Source organism: Macrotis lagotis, chromosome 3, assembly GCF_037893015.1.
Source record: "Macrotis lagotis isolate mMagLag1 chromosome 3, bilby.v1.9.chrom.fasta, whole genome shotgun sequence".
Classification (NCBI taxonomy): Eukaryota; Metazoa; Chordata; class Mammalia; order Peramelemorphia; family Peramelidae; genus Macrotis; species Macrotis lagotis.
This window is the reverse complement of record NC_133660.1, coordinates 127,050,973-127,069,225: the sequence shown is the minus strand read 5'-3', so window position 1 is coordinate 127,069,225 and position 18,253 is coordinate 127,050,973. Positions and strand designations below refer to the sequence as shown.

General features: G+C 34.6%; 1 protein-coding gene across 14 annotated transcripts in view; it reads right to left on the bottom strand.

Annotated features, from left to right (window-relative positions):
* The window catches only part of INPP4B (inositol polyphosphate-4-phosphatase type II B), a 981,822-nt gene that overhangs the window by 517,046 nt on the left and 446,523 nt on the right, over positions 1 to 18,253 (bottom strand). For all 14 annotated transcript variants that reach the window (XR_012477007.1, XM_074229241.1, XM_074229248.1 and 11 more), the window contains one exon: positions 7,994 to 8,066. Coding sequence is in view for 13 of the 14 variants with exons in the window: in XM_074229241.1 (XP_074085342.1) it covers positions 7,994 to 8,066 (73 nt within the window). In the remaining variant the exon portion in view is untranslated. The remainder of the gene's footprint in view (positions 1 to 7,993; positions 8,067 to 18,253) is intronic.

The following is an 18,253-nucleotide window of genomic DNA, read 5'->3' as shown; positions in this document are numbered from 1 at the left end:
CTCTCAAGAATTAAGCTGTAACCAGGAAAGATTATTAACAATCTTTAAAGTAAAGAAAAGGGGGGCATCTACTATTACTCTAGCTAGAATTCCATCATGGTACAACAAAAATCTCTTGGAATAAGCTTGGATGTATTCAAAATCATATAATGTGGTATTCATGAAGTATTCAAAAGGGATTATCAGTGCTCTATTTATCTCAGTTTTTCCCTAATTTGAAACATAGAAGAGGCACTGTGGATCTGCAGACATGGGGTCAGTCATGAATTCAGGAACACTTCTCTGCCTGTGATATAGAAAGGCTGCATGACCAAAGCTAATCATTTTTGAAACATAGCATTGCTCCAGCTAAGATTCAGTGGATCCCACAACTTACTGATCAGCATCAGTGAGGCAGTTTCCATACCAAGGGCTCCCTATATTGAAGAAGTCACAGAAGTCTAGACTGAAAATATGAGGTGTATGGAATGTCACGAAACAGAGATATTGACATCTGGAATAAGGTAGTGATTTTCATGTTCCAGCCCTGAGCCAAGTTGAATTTATCAACCTTTCAACATAGAAGTGATTCCAGTGTAGTTGTCCATTGCATCGTCATAAAGCATTTTCTGCTGCTCTTTGCTAGAAGCAATCTCTCCTGTCTCAGATCTCTAACCATGTCTTGCCTCCCTTATTGTCTTTTATACTATTTTTTTGAGAACATTCTATGGCTCCATTAATAGATTGTTCCTTAAGGGCAGGGTCTGAGTCTTATTTGTTTTCAACTGTGCCATGCCTACCAAAAAATCCAGACATTTAATATATTTTGAAGTAAATCAAATATTTTTAGGCATTTAACATAATAGTTGACTCCTAGAAGATAATAACAATTCCTCTACTTTGGGAGTAGAAATGAGGAATTGCTGGCTCTTTGTGAACAAAGGTTACTTAACATCAGACGTGAAAATGACCTTGAATGTCACTTAGTGCAACCTTAAGCTGATCAGGAATTCATTTTACATTATCCTCAATAATTTAATTCTCCATCCAGTTTTCATACAACTAATAATAATGTTTGTCCTTCAATCTCTAAATACCATGACAACTGGGAAGTGACAAGCACATGAACTGGATTTGAATGAGGGGGTGCTGTGCTAAGGCACCATTTCTAATTTTCTCCTCCAGAGCTATGTAGGTCCAGGAGTCATATAGGAATCAGAATGACTAGAGATGATGTTGGATGTGAGGTAATCGGGATTAAGTGACTTGCCCAAGGTCACATAGTTAGTAAATGTAAAAGACTCGATTTGAACTCCTGTCCTCCTGACTCCAAGCCCAGTGCTCTAACCACTAAGACATCTAGCTGCACTTTATGTGTGGTCTCTGTGACGCATTCAATAAGTACATCTAACTGTTAACTGAAAGGTTGGCGATTGGAGTTCAGCCAGGGATGCTCTAGTTCACATATCTAATGTTAGAGAAGCCAGGAGCTCTCAAGGTAGTTCATTTTATTTCTAGACTGCTATAAGTAATTAATAACTATTATAATTTGTATCATAATATAATTAATTCCACCTATTTTCATTTGAATACCATCCCTAGATATTACTTTATTCTATCTCTTACCCAATGCCAAGAAAAATAACCCACAAACTGTAACATGCTAGGAATATATAATCTGACTTAATGTAATATTGATTAATTCCCCTATACACATACTCTAAAAATGAATTGATGACAAATAATCAGAAGATATAAAGAGGAAAAATAACAAAAGCTTAACTATATGATAAAATTTAACATTTTTTGGAGCTGTTAGAATTCATCTGGTGAGAGTCATGAATGAGGAAACTGAATCCAGGATGTTGAAATGACTTGTTGGGGTAGCTAGGTGGTGCAGTGGATAAAGCACCAGCCCTGGAGTCAGGAGTACCTGGGTTCAAATCCAGCCTCAGACACTTAATAATTACCTAGCTGTGTGGCCTTGGGCAAGCCACTTAACCCCATTTGTCTTGCAAAAACCTAAAAGAAAATGACTTGTCTAAAGTCCTATAAATAATTACTAGTGGAATTGGGATTATATGTCAAGCTCCCTTACTCTCACCCCAGTGCTATTCTCATTACACCATACTGCTGTTGCTTATATTTTTTTAATGACACCAGAGTAAGGTAAGAAGGTTAATGAATACCTGTCTTTGACAGTCTTTGACAACCAAAAATGGTGACCTATCAATGAAATATTACATAGTATGCTCTATGGGCTAGGTCCAGCGCATTTTTATTTTAAGGTTAATTATCCTGCTTTCTCTTCAGTATGTTACTATTATAGTAAGACAGAAAGCTTTGTCCTATTGTGTTATGATGAGAGACTAGTCATTTAATGGTAACCTTTGATGAAAAAGCCCTGTCATGCTGGTATCACATTTATAATGTTTTTTAACATGACAGCCGGGAACCAAAGATTCATAAGGGTCAAATGTAATTAAAAATATTTCTAAATTAGTTCCACAACTGATGTGCTACTTGGCAATAACACTTACTGAAGATCCAGGTCATAATTTTTAATTCAATATATTAAAAACAAAATAACATTAAGAAAATATTTTTAAAAACCTGTTCCTTTTAACTAAAGGCGGCTAGGTGGCATAGTGGATAGACCACTGGCCTTAGAAACAGGAAGATGGGAGTTTGAATCCAACCTCAGACACTTGCCACTTACTAGCTGTGTAACTTCAGGCAAGTCACTTAACCCCATTGCCTCGCATCCAGGGCCATCTCCAGTCATCCTGATTCATATCTAGCCACTAGACCCAGATGGCTCTGGAGGAGAAAGTGAGGCTGGTGACTTAGCACAGCATCCTGTCATTCAAATCCAACTCACCTGCTTGTCATGGCATCACCTCCCTGATGTTGTGGTCATCTTTGAAAATGAAGGACAGACATTATTATTATTATTATTATTATTATTATTATTATTAGGAAAAAATGTTTTCCAAATATACTTTCCTCTGGTCTTGGTGAACATTTTTCACTGGCAACTATTGCTTCCATGTTACCTATAGTCTTTACTAAACAAATAGAAAGGCGAGCAACTATTATTCTTTTAAGATATTCTCTAAAATTGCAGTGTGCCTTTTCCTGATAAAATAAAAGCCAACTGTGAATAATCACCTTTTAAAAAGGTTAAGTTGGTTTTGTTCTTTTCTCCCTGGAATTTTTTCTCTTCTCTTTCTGATCTCCCCTTCTTCTTTCTTCCCCTTCCCTTTTCCTGCTCCCCCACTTGAATGGGAAAAGGCTATGAGAAGAGTGGGGGCTGCAGGAAGAAATTAAATTTCTTCTGTTTAGAAGAATTAAGTGAGTTTTCTGGAGCATAAATGAAATCTCTGAAGATAAAAAATAGAATCACAATGAGCTGCTCTGAGATATGACATTCTTTCCCACTCAAGGAGTACTTCATAATTCTCTTGAGACAGTGAGTTTCACATAATAAATTAATATTCAGACTGGGGAAAAATGGTGGTACCCCCCCTTTGCCTGCTGACTTAAAAGAATCTCATGGAGAGAGCATGATAAATTCCATACACAGAACAAAATCGTATTCAGTCTGTATACAAACAATGCATATTTATATCACTTGCAGACACATTTCTTAAAAAAATATATTATGTTGAAAGTTTGAATCTAGGTTCTATACTTGTACACTTATCATGTGCGATTTTCTTTATCTTTATGGGGTAGGTAATCAATCACGAGGATGGATAAGGATGCATAAGGACACTATGAAATTCTATAGTATGCAGTTCAATGGTCTTTTTGCCCTGTTTTTCAACATGTCATGGAGCATTGGTTTTACAGGACAACAAATCACAGCCTAACTCTAACAACAGAAAGTCTTTGAGAATCACTGTAGAAAAAAAATTATCCTTATAACCCTAACCAACCACCCACTTAACTAGGTTGGTTCTCAAGATAATAGACATAAAAAGTTTTGTCACTGTACTGTGGTGTAGTGGAACCTGTGATATAGCTTGTGACCTATTGAAACCTAGGATCACCTCTATGTTGCCTTGAGGTTAAAAAAAAGAAGGGGAAGTTCACTTTGTTTGGCCTGATTTGGGTTGTTGTTCAATTTAAATATATTTTTGATACCAAAAAAAGAGGTTTTAAATTACATTTTACCTTATAGTAAAATCTCTAACAATGATACCTCATGTGGGGCTGTCAAAGCATTGATTCTTTTTACTCTCACAAAAATGTTATGAAGTATGCAGAACAGATCATATTGTTTCGCATTTGAAAGATGAAAAAGTCAAAATGATTTTCTCAATATGTGCAGCTAGTAAGTGGTAAAATCAGATGAAAACAGAGGTCTTACTTTTAGACCCCGTCTGCCAGATCAGAAAAAGAGTCTTAACTTATATATGTACACATTCTGTATATAAATAATGCATATTTACATTATAGGCACACACAGTTTCTAAAAATATATAATGCTGAAATTCTGAATATAAGCCCTCTGAATTTCAAAATGTGGAAAGGTGTTCGGAGTTCCTATTGGTCTGATCAGCTTCAGTTGAGCCTGACAGAGTGTTGTCATTTTGGTCCTTATTGAGAACAAATAAACAACCAACCACATATGAATTGCATATCATGTATTGAAAAATGGACAGACAAGAATGGTAAGGATGACAAGGGCAAAACAATATTCTTAGAAGGTGGTTTCCGTTGTGCTAAAATGATCCATCAGTGCCATTCAGAGGGAAGAGCTAAGAAAGTTCTATCTTCTCTTCTAGGTAGGGGTTAGATACATTTGAATTGATTTGCTTTAGTGTTTTTATATATCCATATAAAAATATATGTTTACACACACACACACACACACACACATATACATACACACACAGAATATGGAAGACAGCACAAGTTTTAGGGAATCTAAACAATCTAAATCTATTATTATCACAATTGCTTAGGCACTATGGGATCAATTCACTTCTAAATTTTTTGCCATCTTCTCTTTACACTCACATATTATATTTCTATTTATAAAGCAAGAATTTTTCACTCAGGATAGATTCCTATCCATAGAGAGGGATCTATGAATAAATTTCTGGGGTTCCATGAGATTAGATGAGGGAAAAATAGAACTTTATTTCTTACTCCGCCATCTTGTGTATTTTATTTTAGGCATTAAACATACTATCCTGAGAAGAGAAGCATAGGTTTTATCAGATGCTCCAAAGAGACTTTGAAATAAAAAGTTAAGAATTTCTAGCTTAAAGAATATTTATCTTGATTTTAATATACCTGAAAAAACCCAAATTATCATTTTAAAAATAATACTTCTATTTATAACTCCACTAAAAGCCTTTGAGCAATATAGAGATGACTATAACACAGACTTTGCAATGTCCAACCTAACTAGAAAGACTCCGACTCTGGGCAGGAAAGGAGCAATGGCTATCTTCCTAGAACAATGCTATTCAAGTATAGAAAAACCTGAAAACAATTAATGAATCATTGTTGTAGCTTCCCATAAAGCAAATGTTCCAGTAATAATAGTAGGAAAGAAAGAGGGATTAGAGCACCAAGAAAGAGTCTTCATATCAATTTAACCTCAGTCCCACTGATATGAGAACTTTGTCCAACAACCAGTGAGTTGACATAATATTGGAAAGCAATGTGAAATATATATTGCTACTTAGTAGCTGTGTGACTTCAGGCAAAATATATATATATATGTATTCTCCCTATAAATGAAAGAGAAAAGCATAAACAGGCTGCAGTTTTTTGGTGGTCTAAACTGCACGTTTCTTCTTGGAGAGGCAAATAGAGGAGCTGACTGATAGCAGGGCTAATAATTGAGAGAGGCTTGCTTTAGAATCAGGAAGACCTCAGACACTAGTTAAGTTAGACAGGTCAAGTTATTAAGCCTCTCTCAGCTTCTGCTTATTAACTTAACAAACAGAGATGCTAGTAACTATTTCTCAGGGGTTTGTGAGGATCAAATGAAATAATATATGTAAAATGTTAGCTATTATTGTTCATCATCATCATTATCATTATTATTATCATTATTATTATTATTATTGGAGGTATTTGGCAGCAGCTAAAAGAAACTGGATGAACCCCTGGACTTGGAATTAGTAATACAACTTCACAAGTTTAAATCTGGGCTCAGATTACTTACTAGCTGTGCGATTCTAGCCAGGTCATTTAACCCTGTTTGCCTCAGTTTACTCATCTGTGAAAATGACCTGGAGGAGAAAATGGCAAACCACAGTAATATTTTTGCCAAGAAATCTCCAAATATGATCACAGGGAATCAGACATGATTGAAATGACTGAACAACAATAAATAGTACTTGAGAAATACTCATTGAAATAAGGATTGAATGACTTTCCAATGGAGCTAGTTATCTCATAAGTTAAAAAAAAATCCATCATTAATGCAATTGTTTAACTTCTCAGAGAAGAGATAGTTGGGAAGAGAATAGAATTTGAAATTTAAAACTTTAATTAAAATATTTTTAAAATTGTTTTAATATGTAATGTTTAAAATAACATTATAAACAAATTATTAATTTTTAAGAAAAGTTATAACCCCATCACTATGCCAAGAACGATGGCTATAAATAGAAAAAATTCAAGTCATTTTTACTGTAAAGAAGGTCACAATCTAATTGAGGGAAATAATACACAACATCAGGTTTTGCTGCTGGGCATATGAAAAATGGGAGAGAAAATGAAAGGTCTAAGAGTCCCCTCAGTTATATGAGTCAAAGTTCAGGTAGATGACAGGGCCAAGGGAAATCATGTGTGAGATACTAGACAAACAACAAAACTTAGAGAACCTAAGGAAACAAGAGTTGGGCAGATGGTGATTCACAGAGTCCCTCCATGTCAGGTCAAAGAACACAGCCAGAGATTCTTATATCAATTAGCCCTCTGAGCAATCAAGCAATATAGGCAAAGTGAGGAGGCAAAAAAAAAAAGAGAGAGTAGGTCTTCCAGATGAAATCGAGATGGATGATGAAGGCAGGCCTAGGGAGAGGAGGGTTAAGTGAGGGAGGTTGCAAAGGGTTTAGGAATCTAAATCTTTGATGAGAATAAAAGATTGGGGAAAAAATCCTCCAAGAAAACAACATTGGGTGACATTCTATGCCTTTGAAGAGAGTATCCACATTGGTGATATCAAAGACTCATCTTGTTTTCTTAAATATATCTTTTGTTCCTCATATTAGTCATTCTCAAAATGAACTATTTATATATATATATATATATATATAATATATATATATCATAGTGTTTTTATACCTTATAATATGATATATTCCCATGTGTTTTACACAAATTTAGCATCTACAATTTTATTTTCCCAAAACGTCATTTAAAATTAATAGATGGGGATAGATGGGGCAAATATATTAAAAGATGAATTGTTTAATATCTGTTCAATATCACATTGTTTCAAAATTTGGGGGAATGGGGTAGCTACGTAGCGTGGGGCTGCTAGGTGGCACAGTGGATAGAGCACTGGCCCTGGAGTCAGGAGTACCTGAGTTCAAATGGGGCCTCAGACACTTTAATAATTACCTAGCTGTGTGGCCTTGGGCAAGCCACTTAACTCCAATGCCTTGAAAAAAAAGGGGAAAAAACCTTAAAAAAAATTGGGGGAAAAGGAGGAAAAGCATCATTCAATGTTTTGAAAGCACAAACCTAAGTGACTCCTTAGAGTTTCCCATATACTCTAGAAACCTATTTATAATTCAATTAACTTCATCAGGTATTTATTAAGCACCAACTGTGTAATAGGGACTGTGACAGACACTGGGGATACAAAACCAGAAAAAAAATAGTTCCTTCACTCAAAAGACTTAAAAGTCTTCTGTGAAAAAAACTGCATGAACAAATAAGTAAATGCAAATTATGTTCAAGACACCTACAAAGATGTATCAGGGTGAGGGGGGCAGCAGAACATTCCAAAACAAGTCTCTAAAACTGTGACACATACCTGAATTTAAGAAAGGTAAGCTGTCCTTGTCACTGACGCTTTCTGCGGCAATGCACTCACACGCCAATGCACACTGGAAAAGAAAAGGGAATTGGTGCTTTGAAAACAAGAAGACAAATACTGAGAGACCAGAAGACGGTTTATACTGTCTGGGGAAGCTTTGGCTCAAACCCTCCTGACAACTTTTCTTTCCAGCCTTACCCATTTTGTTCAGCTCATTTGGTTTTAATTATTGATTTACATTTCTTCCATGCAACAGAGTTGCATTATTTAATCACAGCCTACATCCTTTTTCTAGCCAAAGAATGTTTACAAAAGATAGCAAAACGTGAATTATTGTCCCAAACATGCTAGAGATGCACATTCCTAACGGTGTTAAGGCAGGCTCGAAAATCATTTGTGACAAGCTGAATGGTTTCAAAGGGATTTCTTTCAGCTGGGCTGCTTTCAGACCAAGAGCAGACACTTCTTCTTGATTTATAGTAAATGCAACTTTAAACAGAGAATAAAGTAGGTGGTGATACATGATTACCAAGGGCAAAAGGAGCTAAGCCAATAACAAGTTTCTGACAAAACTATCTAAGTACCCCTTCAAAGAGAAAGGACATTGTTAAAATATGGGATCATCTGTGCAATATTATATTCCTGTCATTACTGATTAATGGGTCATGCTCATTTGCCTTTTCTTACCCAGGTGTATGCAGAAAATAGAAAGGGAGTGGGAAATTGGACAGGAGAATAAGGGGCATTTCCTCTATTTTTTTGTAAAACAGTTTTAAATTTGAGTTTTTCTTTGATCTATTCTTAGCGCAATTCTCCTGGCGATGAGAAGCTTGCTATATCCAGATGAAGGAAAACTTTTTTAGCCCCAAGAGAGTGAGTAGAGAGACCTTTGCTATTTCCATGGGCAGATAGCCACTAGTATTTGTTTGATCAGATGAGCCAACCTCTGTCTCCAGTCAGAAAACAAGAAAAATCACTTAACAAACAAATATACCAAACATAAAGAGAAAAATTTAGATTTATCTGAGAAACAACTTCCCAGATGGAAAATTACTTCTGTGGAAAATCTCAAGTGAAATGATTCTCCAAAAACTCCCCCCAGTCTCAATTCCCAAATGGATTGTTTTTCTGTTTCAGTCAATCAACTACTATTTATTAAGCATCTACTAATTTGTATTTATGTATAAGATACTGGGGTAAACAGTGGGGAGGCAAAGAAATGCAAAGGATAGTCCCTAACACCAAGAAACTCATAGTCTAGGAGAGGCAACATGTAAACAACTATATGCATACAAGTTATATTTAGAATTGGCAGTATTCTTGGAGAAAAGTACCATGGGAGGAGAATTTAAGAATATCTCAAAAGACCGAGCAGCATCAATTGATGCAGTGCAATTCTTCAGGGGGCTGCTGGGTGGCACAGTGATGGAGCCCATGCCTTGGGATCAGAAAAACTCATCTTCCTCAGTTCAAATCTTGCCTCAGATACTTATTAGATTTATGACTCTGGGGCAAGTCATTTAATCCTCTTTTGCCTCAGTTTCCTTATCTAAAAAAAGTAGCTGGAGAAGGAAATAACAAACTATTTCAGTATCTTTGCCAAGAAAACCACAAAAGTGGCATGAAGAGTTGGACATGGCAAAAACTACTGAACACCATTTTTTTAATAAAGAAAAGGAAATAGAAGCTAGTTGAAAATTTTTATTTCATTGCAAAATAATAATGAATTTATTCATCAATTTAAATGCCTGATCCTTCTAATGTTTTAAGACATACTAGGAAGGGCTTCTTGCAGAAGGATACATTTTAGTTGAGATTTAAAGGAAGACAAGGAGATTAGGAAGCAGATATGAGAGAGGAAATTCCAGGCATGACAGCAAGTGAAAACGCCCAATCAGGAGATGAAAAAGGCCCACTGTAAATGGGGCTGAGGACAATGGAGGTAATGATATTAAGAAGAATAGAAAGGTGAGAAGAAGGCAAGTCGTGAAGGACTTTAAACTCCAGCAGAGGATTTTATATTTGATCTTGAAGATAATAGGAATCCACTGGGGTTAACTGAATAGGCAAACTGATGCATTGCTTAAGGGGGCAAAATTTAAAAGGAAACCAATTTTAGAAGGTGCTGACAATATTTTCAATCTTTCAGCAATGTAGGAATGACAGAACTTACCACCAAGTAAGTAAAAATATTAGGTATAAAAGAAAATATATGGAATAAAACAGGAGCTCTGGCCTCCTCACCTCATTCTGCTTTCCCTGGAGGTGGTTTATATAATTGGCTTTGGTTACATGCACACAACTCATCACAAGTGAGGTATTACAAAGAAAAAGTCATTTGTAAAGGACCAAGGGGCAACTTTTATACTTCTAGCCAACAAGTTACTAATGTGGCTTTGATCTGTCTCAATCTGAGCATAGAAAAAAGGCTGATGGAAAAACAGGAATGAATGATATGGAGAGAAAGCTTGGATACTTGCTGGCTCATAATAGGTACTTAATGAACACTTGTTGATTTACTGATCAATGTCAATAAAATATGAAGGAGACACATGGATATTGGGTAGAGCCCCTATGGTGAATATATATTAGAAAGACATGGTCAAGAGTTTCACAGTATGGATAGGCACAAATGGGTTTATGATTTGCTTTCCTAGACAAAAATTCATTTTAATGACATGACATATCTGAGTATCAGTATACCTTTACATCAACCTTCTACACCAGCTTGTCATTTTCTTATTATCTCCAACAGAACACTTTTCTCTTTACATGACATGATAGCATGACTATTCTCTTCCTTTTAGGTCAGAGGAATATTTCCTTATCAGAATGTTATACCCCTCAGCAAAGGATTATTTCAGTCAAATCACCCATTCATGAAGGACAAATTTTCATTTTTATCACATTAGTAAAAAGACAAGGCTGGCAAGTACCTTTCTAAAAAATTGAAAGTTAAATATTTAGGATTTTAATGTGACAATGATCTATAATATGTAATATCAGTATCTGAAACCTCCTTAAATATTGTATTATGCATCAGTGTTTCCATGCTTCATGTACACAAGCCAACTACAGATTTTGTTTCTGTTGAGAATCCTTCCAATTATATTTTTCATTAGTGACAATGATTCTCTCTTCTAATCTTGGCTTTCTCTTATATCACAAGTCACCTCCTCTAGAAGCATTTAGTGAACCCTCCTAACTATTCACTCTGTAAGTGGACTTCCAAGATTATCAATCATACCTTTGCATAGGGTAGTTAATAGGCATTTCTTGATTAAATAAGTATTTCTCAGATATTCTGACTTTTAAAATTGTTTTTGAAATTGTCTTAGGTGTACATTTTCTTTCTTTCTATCTGGATCGCATTTCTGAATAGAGGAAAACCTATTTCCCATTTCCTTTGTTTTGACACTTCTCACCTAGAATAGTACTCTGCAAATAGCAGGTCTTCAGCAAATGTTGTTCATTAATATTATTATTACCACTATTCTGCTATTATTTACACAGCTGTGTACATGTTCTCAGGCATATCTTGCAGCCATCATAGCCAAAGGAAATTTGCAGAGGGATTCATCTCCATGTTTACTCCATAACCAGTTTCCAGAGTTGTTTTTTTTTTACTTCCTTATGGTTAAACCCTTACCCTAGTACTTCAACTTGGATAGTCCTTTGCTAGAAAATTGTTGTTTTTTTAAGAAGAGTAACCTGATGTAACACACAATGAAAGGAGCACTGACTTTGAGGTCAGAGAATTTGAGTCCAAATCTCACCTGTGATGCTTACTAGCCATGTCAGTCTGCCAACCATTACCAAATCTGGCTTTTAGTTTCCTCATCTACAAAAAGTGGAGTTTGGACTAGGTGACGCCTGATGTTTCTTTCAGTTTTAGATTCATACTTGTAAGAGCACTGGAGTCAGTAAGGCCTGTATGCAGTCATGACTAGTAATTTTTTGCATCAGGGACAAGTATAAAATGCATCCTCATATATATCTGTTGGGAGAATAGCAACCTGAGGTTGAAGTGCAAGGGCAGAGGAAACAGTCTATATAATACTGTATTTTTCTACTAATTACTCTGTTCATTGATAATAAGCATGCAGTTGTTTCCAAGATGCTAAATAAATACAGATACTTCCACTGCCCTACAATAAAGTTCAATAAACATGCACTAAACACATATTGTGAATCTGATACTGGGTTAAGTGCAAATGAGAATAAAAAATGACACTCCCTCTCTTCAAGAAGTTCACAGCCTAATAGAGAAAGACAATACATAAAAGGAAGTTATGGGAAGGTTACCAGAGACTAAAAACACCCAGGAACATGATGAAGATGATGGTAGAATCTAAATCTAGCAGAGTGTCTCAAGGGAAGAGATGGTAGCAATTTGAACCTTGTGAAAAAAAAAAGCTCAGTTGAAACATTCTGGCAATTATCATAAAGAGTGAATGGACAGAGATAAGTGTTTATCTCTACCAATGAAAGGTGGAGCCAAAGTGATGATAATGATGATCATAATAATATTATTATCAAAAGCAAACAACTATATGGCAGTTTAAGGTGTACTACCTATAGGTGATCTCATTTGATCCTCATTTAGAGATAGGTGTTACTATTATCTCTATTTTACAGATGGGGAAACTGAGGCTAAGAGAGATTAAGTGACTTGCCAAGGTGGGGGGATCATAAAGTTAAATGAGTGTCTTGAGTCAAAATTTGAACTCAGTTCTTCCCTACTCCAAAACCAGAGCTCTGTTGCACTAACTGCCTTGAAGATAAGGTCATACATTCAGATAAACTCTTGGGAGGATGATGTCATGGTAGAATTTAATTTCTTTACATTAGATTTGGTTATAATAGGGGCGGCTAGGTGGCGCAGTGGATAAAGCACCAGCCCTGGAGTCAGGGCTACCTGAGTTCACATTCGGTCTCAGACACTTAATAATTACCTAGCTGTGTGGCCTTGGGCAAGCCACTTAACCCCCATTTGCCTTGCAAAAACCTAAAAAAAAAAAAAAAAAAAAGATTTGGTTATAATGTATCAAATATTTTATTGAAAAATTACCTCGGGAAGCATACCTACATATGATTAGATTATGTGAGTGTAAGACAAAATAAATGATTCTGACTAATCATTGAGTTGAGTGAGGTCTCTTCATCAGACATTAAGCCTTGTAACCTAGAAAGAGGTCAAAAACTAGCTTCAACTAGACAAGGGATTGACCTAGGATCTGTGTCCTTATCCTTTGTACCTGCTCAATGAAGTTCAAACATATTACTGTACACTCCCCTGTGCTCATTAGTATAATAACCAGGACAGGGAGAACATTATTAGAGAATAGTATGGGGTAAGGGTTATTAATTAGATTGTAAGCCTGACCTATGATTGGCACAAAGGGAGGAACAAGCCTTTCAAACTGCATATAAGACTGTACATTGTTGTAATTCATAGCCTTTTCTCACTAGTAGAGATGACCTTTCTTGGCAGAGAAGTTAATTAATAAAAGCTCTTTTAATTGCTCTGGACAAAATATTTATAATTATGAGCCATTGATAACAAGGGCCTTCAGCAAAGTCTTTCTCTGGTCCTTCATTTATTATCAAAAGTCTATGACAATACAACTCAAGCATTGGAAGTTTTCACCCATTGGAGACTTTTCCAGGATAGATCTTGATATAGATTGTGAGTCCATTAAGCAAATCTCAGCTTAGCTATAGTGGAAAAAGATCAGCTGCCAGAAAATAGGTTTCAGGATGATCAATTATGTTGGCCACAAAAAATTAAAAACAATCTGTCTTTGGAAATAGAGAAGACCAGGCATCAATGAAAAGGACATAAACTTGCTGAAATCCTGACATGTACAACTTCTCTGATAGTAATAGAATGGTATCATCCTAAGTGGGTAAAAAAGAACTTGAAGGAGGATGTGATTTTTCTGAGGTCATCCAATGGACTCCTAAATTGCAATAATCTTTCCAACAAAATGCTCCAGCAGTTATCTCTGGAAAACTCAAGAAAAATTAAGAGGCCAAGGTGGGTAGGGGCTTAATTGTCAGTGCAGTGAGTAAATTAGCCTTCATATAGAAATTTCTTAACATTTTTGTTTGGTATCATGGACCCCTTTGTCTTGGCTTCTTTGTGAAGTCAAGTTCTCATCAGAATAATATTTTAATTATAACAAATACATAATTATAAAGGATACCAATTATGTTGAAATACAGTAGTCAAAATTTTAAAAAATTACAATACCTACATATTTATGAACAGAAATTAAGAAATCTTGCTTCAAAGCTAGGCTAGTTTTGTTGCTACTGCCTAAAAGCCTGATAATCAAATGCAGAATGGTAAAAATATTCAATTCATTCATTTCAGATCATGATACAAAAAAAATTACATGTAATAAAGGACCATGGAAAGATAAGGTAAAATGAATTGGAAGCTAAATAAACTAATATTAAAGAATGAGTGGATCAAACAATAAATCATAAAAATAATCAACAATTTCATCCAAAACAATGAGAACAATGAAATATTACACTAGAACACAGTGGGATGCAGTCAAAGCAGTTATTAGAGGAAATTTTGTATCTCTAAATATTTACATGAATAATTTAAAGAAAGAGGAGATCAATGAATCAGACAAGCTACTAAAAGTTAGAAAATTAACAAATTAAAAATCTCCAATTAAATAACAAATTAGAGATTTTAAAAGCCAAAGGAGAAATTTATAAAATTTAAAGAAAATTATTGAATAAATAAAACTAAGAATTGGATTTATGAAAATATCAATAAAATAGATAAACATTTATCTGATTATAAAAAGAAAGAAGAAAATCAATTTACCAGCATCAAAAATGTGAAATCATTACCAATGAGAAGGAAATTAAAGTAATAATTCAGTTATTTGCCCAACTGTATGCTAATAGGGACAGCTAGGTGGAGCCATGGATAGAGCATGGACCCTGGAGTCAGGAGGGCCTGAGTTCAAATCTGAGTTCAGACATTTAATAATTACCTAGCTGTGTGATCTTGGTCAAGTCATTCAACTCCATGTGCCTTACAAAAACAATCCAACTATATGTTAATAAATTTTACAATCTATGTAAAATATATAAATATTTACAAAACTATAAATTTCCCAGATTCACAGAAGACATAAAATATCTGAATAAACAAATTTCAGATAAAGAAATTTAACATGCCATCAATGAATTCCCTAAGAAAACATCTCCAGACAGATTTACAATTGAATCCTATTGAACATTTAAGGAACAATTAACTCTAATTCTATATAAACTATTTCAAAAAAATAGTTGAAAAAGAAGTCCTGCCAAATTCCTTTTATGACACCAAGATGGTTGCTGATAACTATACTAGGGAGAAGCAAAACAAAGAAAATTTCAGATGAATCTCCTTAATGATTATTGATGCAAACTTTTTAAATAAAATTTTGGCAAAGAGATTACAGCAAGTTTTATCACAAGAATAATACACTATGATCAGGTAGAATTTATAACAGTTATGCAGGGATGGTTCAATATTAGAAGAACAGATGCCAAAAAAGTCATTCACAAAACACAGCACCCATTTCCAATTTAAAAAAAAAACCTAGGGAAAAATGGAATAAATAGAGTTTTCCATATATAACCATTAAGAAGCATTATATGTAAAGGAGATGAACTAAATGCCTTCCCAAGAAGATCAGGAGTAAAACAAGAATGCCCTTTATCACCAATATTATTCCTATTGTATTAGAAATGTTAGCTTTAGTAATAAGAAAAAGAAATTGAAAGAATTAGAATAGGCAATGAGAAAAGAAAACTTTCATTTTTCACAGATAAGATGGTATATTTCTCAGATAAGCTGGTGAAACTATTAGAAAATATAGCAAAGCATCAGGCTATAAAATAAACCCTCAGTACTCATCAGCATTTCTATATATTGCCAACAAATTCCAACAGCAAAGGATAGAAAGAGAAATTCCATTTAACTAAACTATAGATAATATAAAATACTTGGGAATCTCCCTCCCAAGACAAACCCAGAAACTAAGTGGACACAATTAGAAAATAATTTTCACACAATTAAAGTCAGTTCTAAACAACTGGAAAAAGGTCAGTTGCTCATGATTAGGCCAAGAAATATAACAAAAATGACAATCTTACCTGAATTAAATTATTCAATGCCATGAAAATCAAACTACCAAAAATATTTTAAAAAGCTAGAAAAAATTAGTAATAAAATTCATCTGGAGGAACAAAAGGTCAAGAATATCAAGGAAATTAATGAAAAACATTGTATGGCAGGAATTGATCCAATCATTCTAGAGAGCAGTTTTGAACTATGCCCAAAGGGCAATAAAACTGTGCATACCCTTTGATCCAGCAATATCACTACTAGGTCTATAACTCAAAGAGATCTTAAAAAGGGGGAAAAGAGTCACATGTACAAAAAATATTCATAGCAGCTTTTTTTGTTAGTGGCAAAGAATTGGAAATTGAGGGGATGCCCAACAATTTGGGAAATGACTGGACAAATCATGGTATATGAATAATATGGAGTACTATTGTTCTGTAAGCAATTATGAGAGACCTGATTTCAGAAAAGCATTGAAATATTTGTATGAACTGATGCTGAGTGAAGTGAGCAAAACCCAGAGAACATTTAACATACTAAATAGCAACATTGTGAGATTATCAACTATGATTGACCTCTCAGCAGTTCATTGATCAAGGAGTCATGAGAGATCTGTTAAGGAAAATGTCATTCACATCCAGAGGAAAAATACTGGACTCTTAATACAGTGCAAAACATACTGTGTTCACTTTTTAAAACATCTTTTATGTTTTTTCTTTCTTTGTAATGTTTTCACCCCTTAGTTCTAGTTCTTCTTTCACAACTTGATGGATATAGAAATGTGTTAAACATAATTTTAAATGTAGAACCTTTATCAGATTAATCTGGAAAAGGAGGAGTAAGATGGAAAAACATGGAACTGAAAAGCTACCAAAGGATGAATCTTGAAAATTATATTTGCATGCAATTTGAAAACAAATAAGGTAGAAAAATTATAATAACTATATATATATATATATATATATTCATGGACACTAGATTAAAAATTCTTGCTTCAAACATAGACTGTTTTTGTTGCTACTGCCATTACAGATGAGAACATAAGTTTCTGACAAAGAGATGGGGCTTCTCCAAGAACACTATCCCTTGCCCTAAGACATACTGATCTACATCCTTCAACTCTACTATGTGGTCTACAAACATGGCAGAGGTGATAAAGGGGTTGAGGGTAGTTAGGGGTGCTTGAGAACCTTGCTCCTCTTTACAGGGTACCCCAAGCCATGGTATCTATCTGATAAAGCTCTTACTCTCATCTAAGAAACAGTAACTAGATCATCCCTGATCCAAAGTGAGAGAGGGCAAAGGATTTAGCACTGAAAACCCAGGTGATGAAACTTGGTTGAACCTAATTTTCCCTTATGCTTCTTCTCCAAATTGCTGATTTTGCTATATAAATAGCTTTCTCCCTACAAGCATTGTATAAACTATTTCAAATGTTATTCAATTTGGTTTTCTGCTTTGCTCTCTCTTAATCCTGCACTTCCCTTTTTTAAAAATGTATATATAAAGAGAGCTTCCTTGAATAGTACAATTGGAGACTTTAATTTTATTTTCTTTGAGCATCAAAATATCCTCCAAGGACTCTTTAACAGAATACATTCATTTTAAGGTTTTTAATTCTCCACTTCTCTTCTTGTCTAACATCATGTCTTATGCATATGTTCACATAATTGTAGTTAAAATTTGAGCCACTAATACTTTAAGAAGCTTTCAGAGTCATTTCTCTAAAGAAGCCCATTTTAAGAGCACTTATTAAGGAAAATGTGTGTTTCAGAAGGGAATTTCCAATTCCACCAGACCTCCTTTTTGGTGGTCTAAAAGAACAAATTTCTTAACACCTCAACTTATTTTGTTAAATCAGAACTGTATGTGTTACTATTTTCATCTAGTGCAAAAGTAGTGCAACGATTTTTATATATTTTTGAGGGGGTTAGGGAGTGACATGATTAATATAACACAGTTATAAAGTGGACAAATAGAGATTTGAATCCAAGTCTTCTGATTCCTAACCTGGTATCCCATCTACTCTAAAATAATGTCTTATAGTAGAGATGTAAAAATCTTAATCCTGTAGATAAAATGACTTGCTCAGGGTTACACAGCTGATATGACAA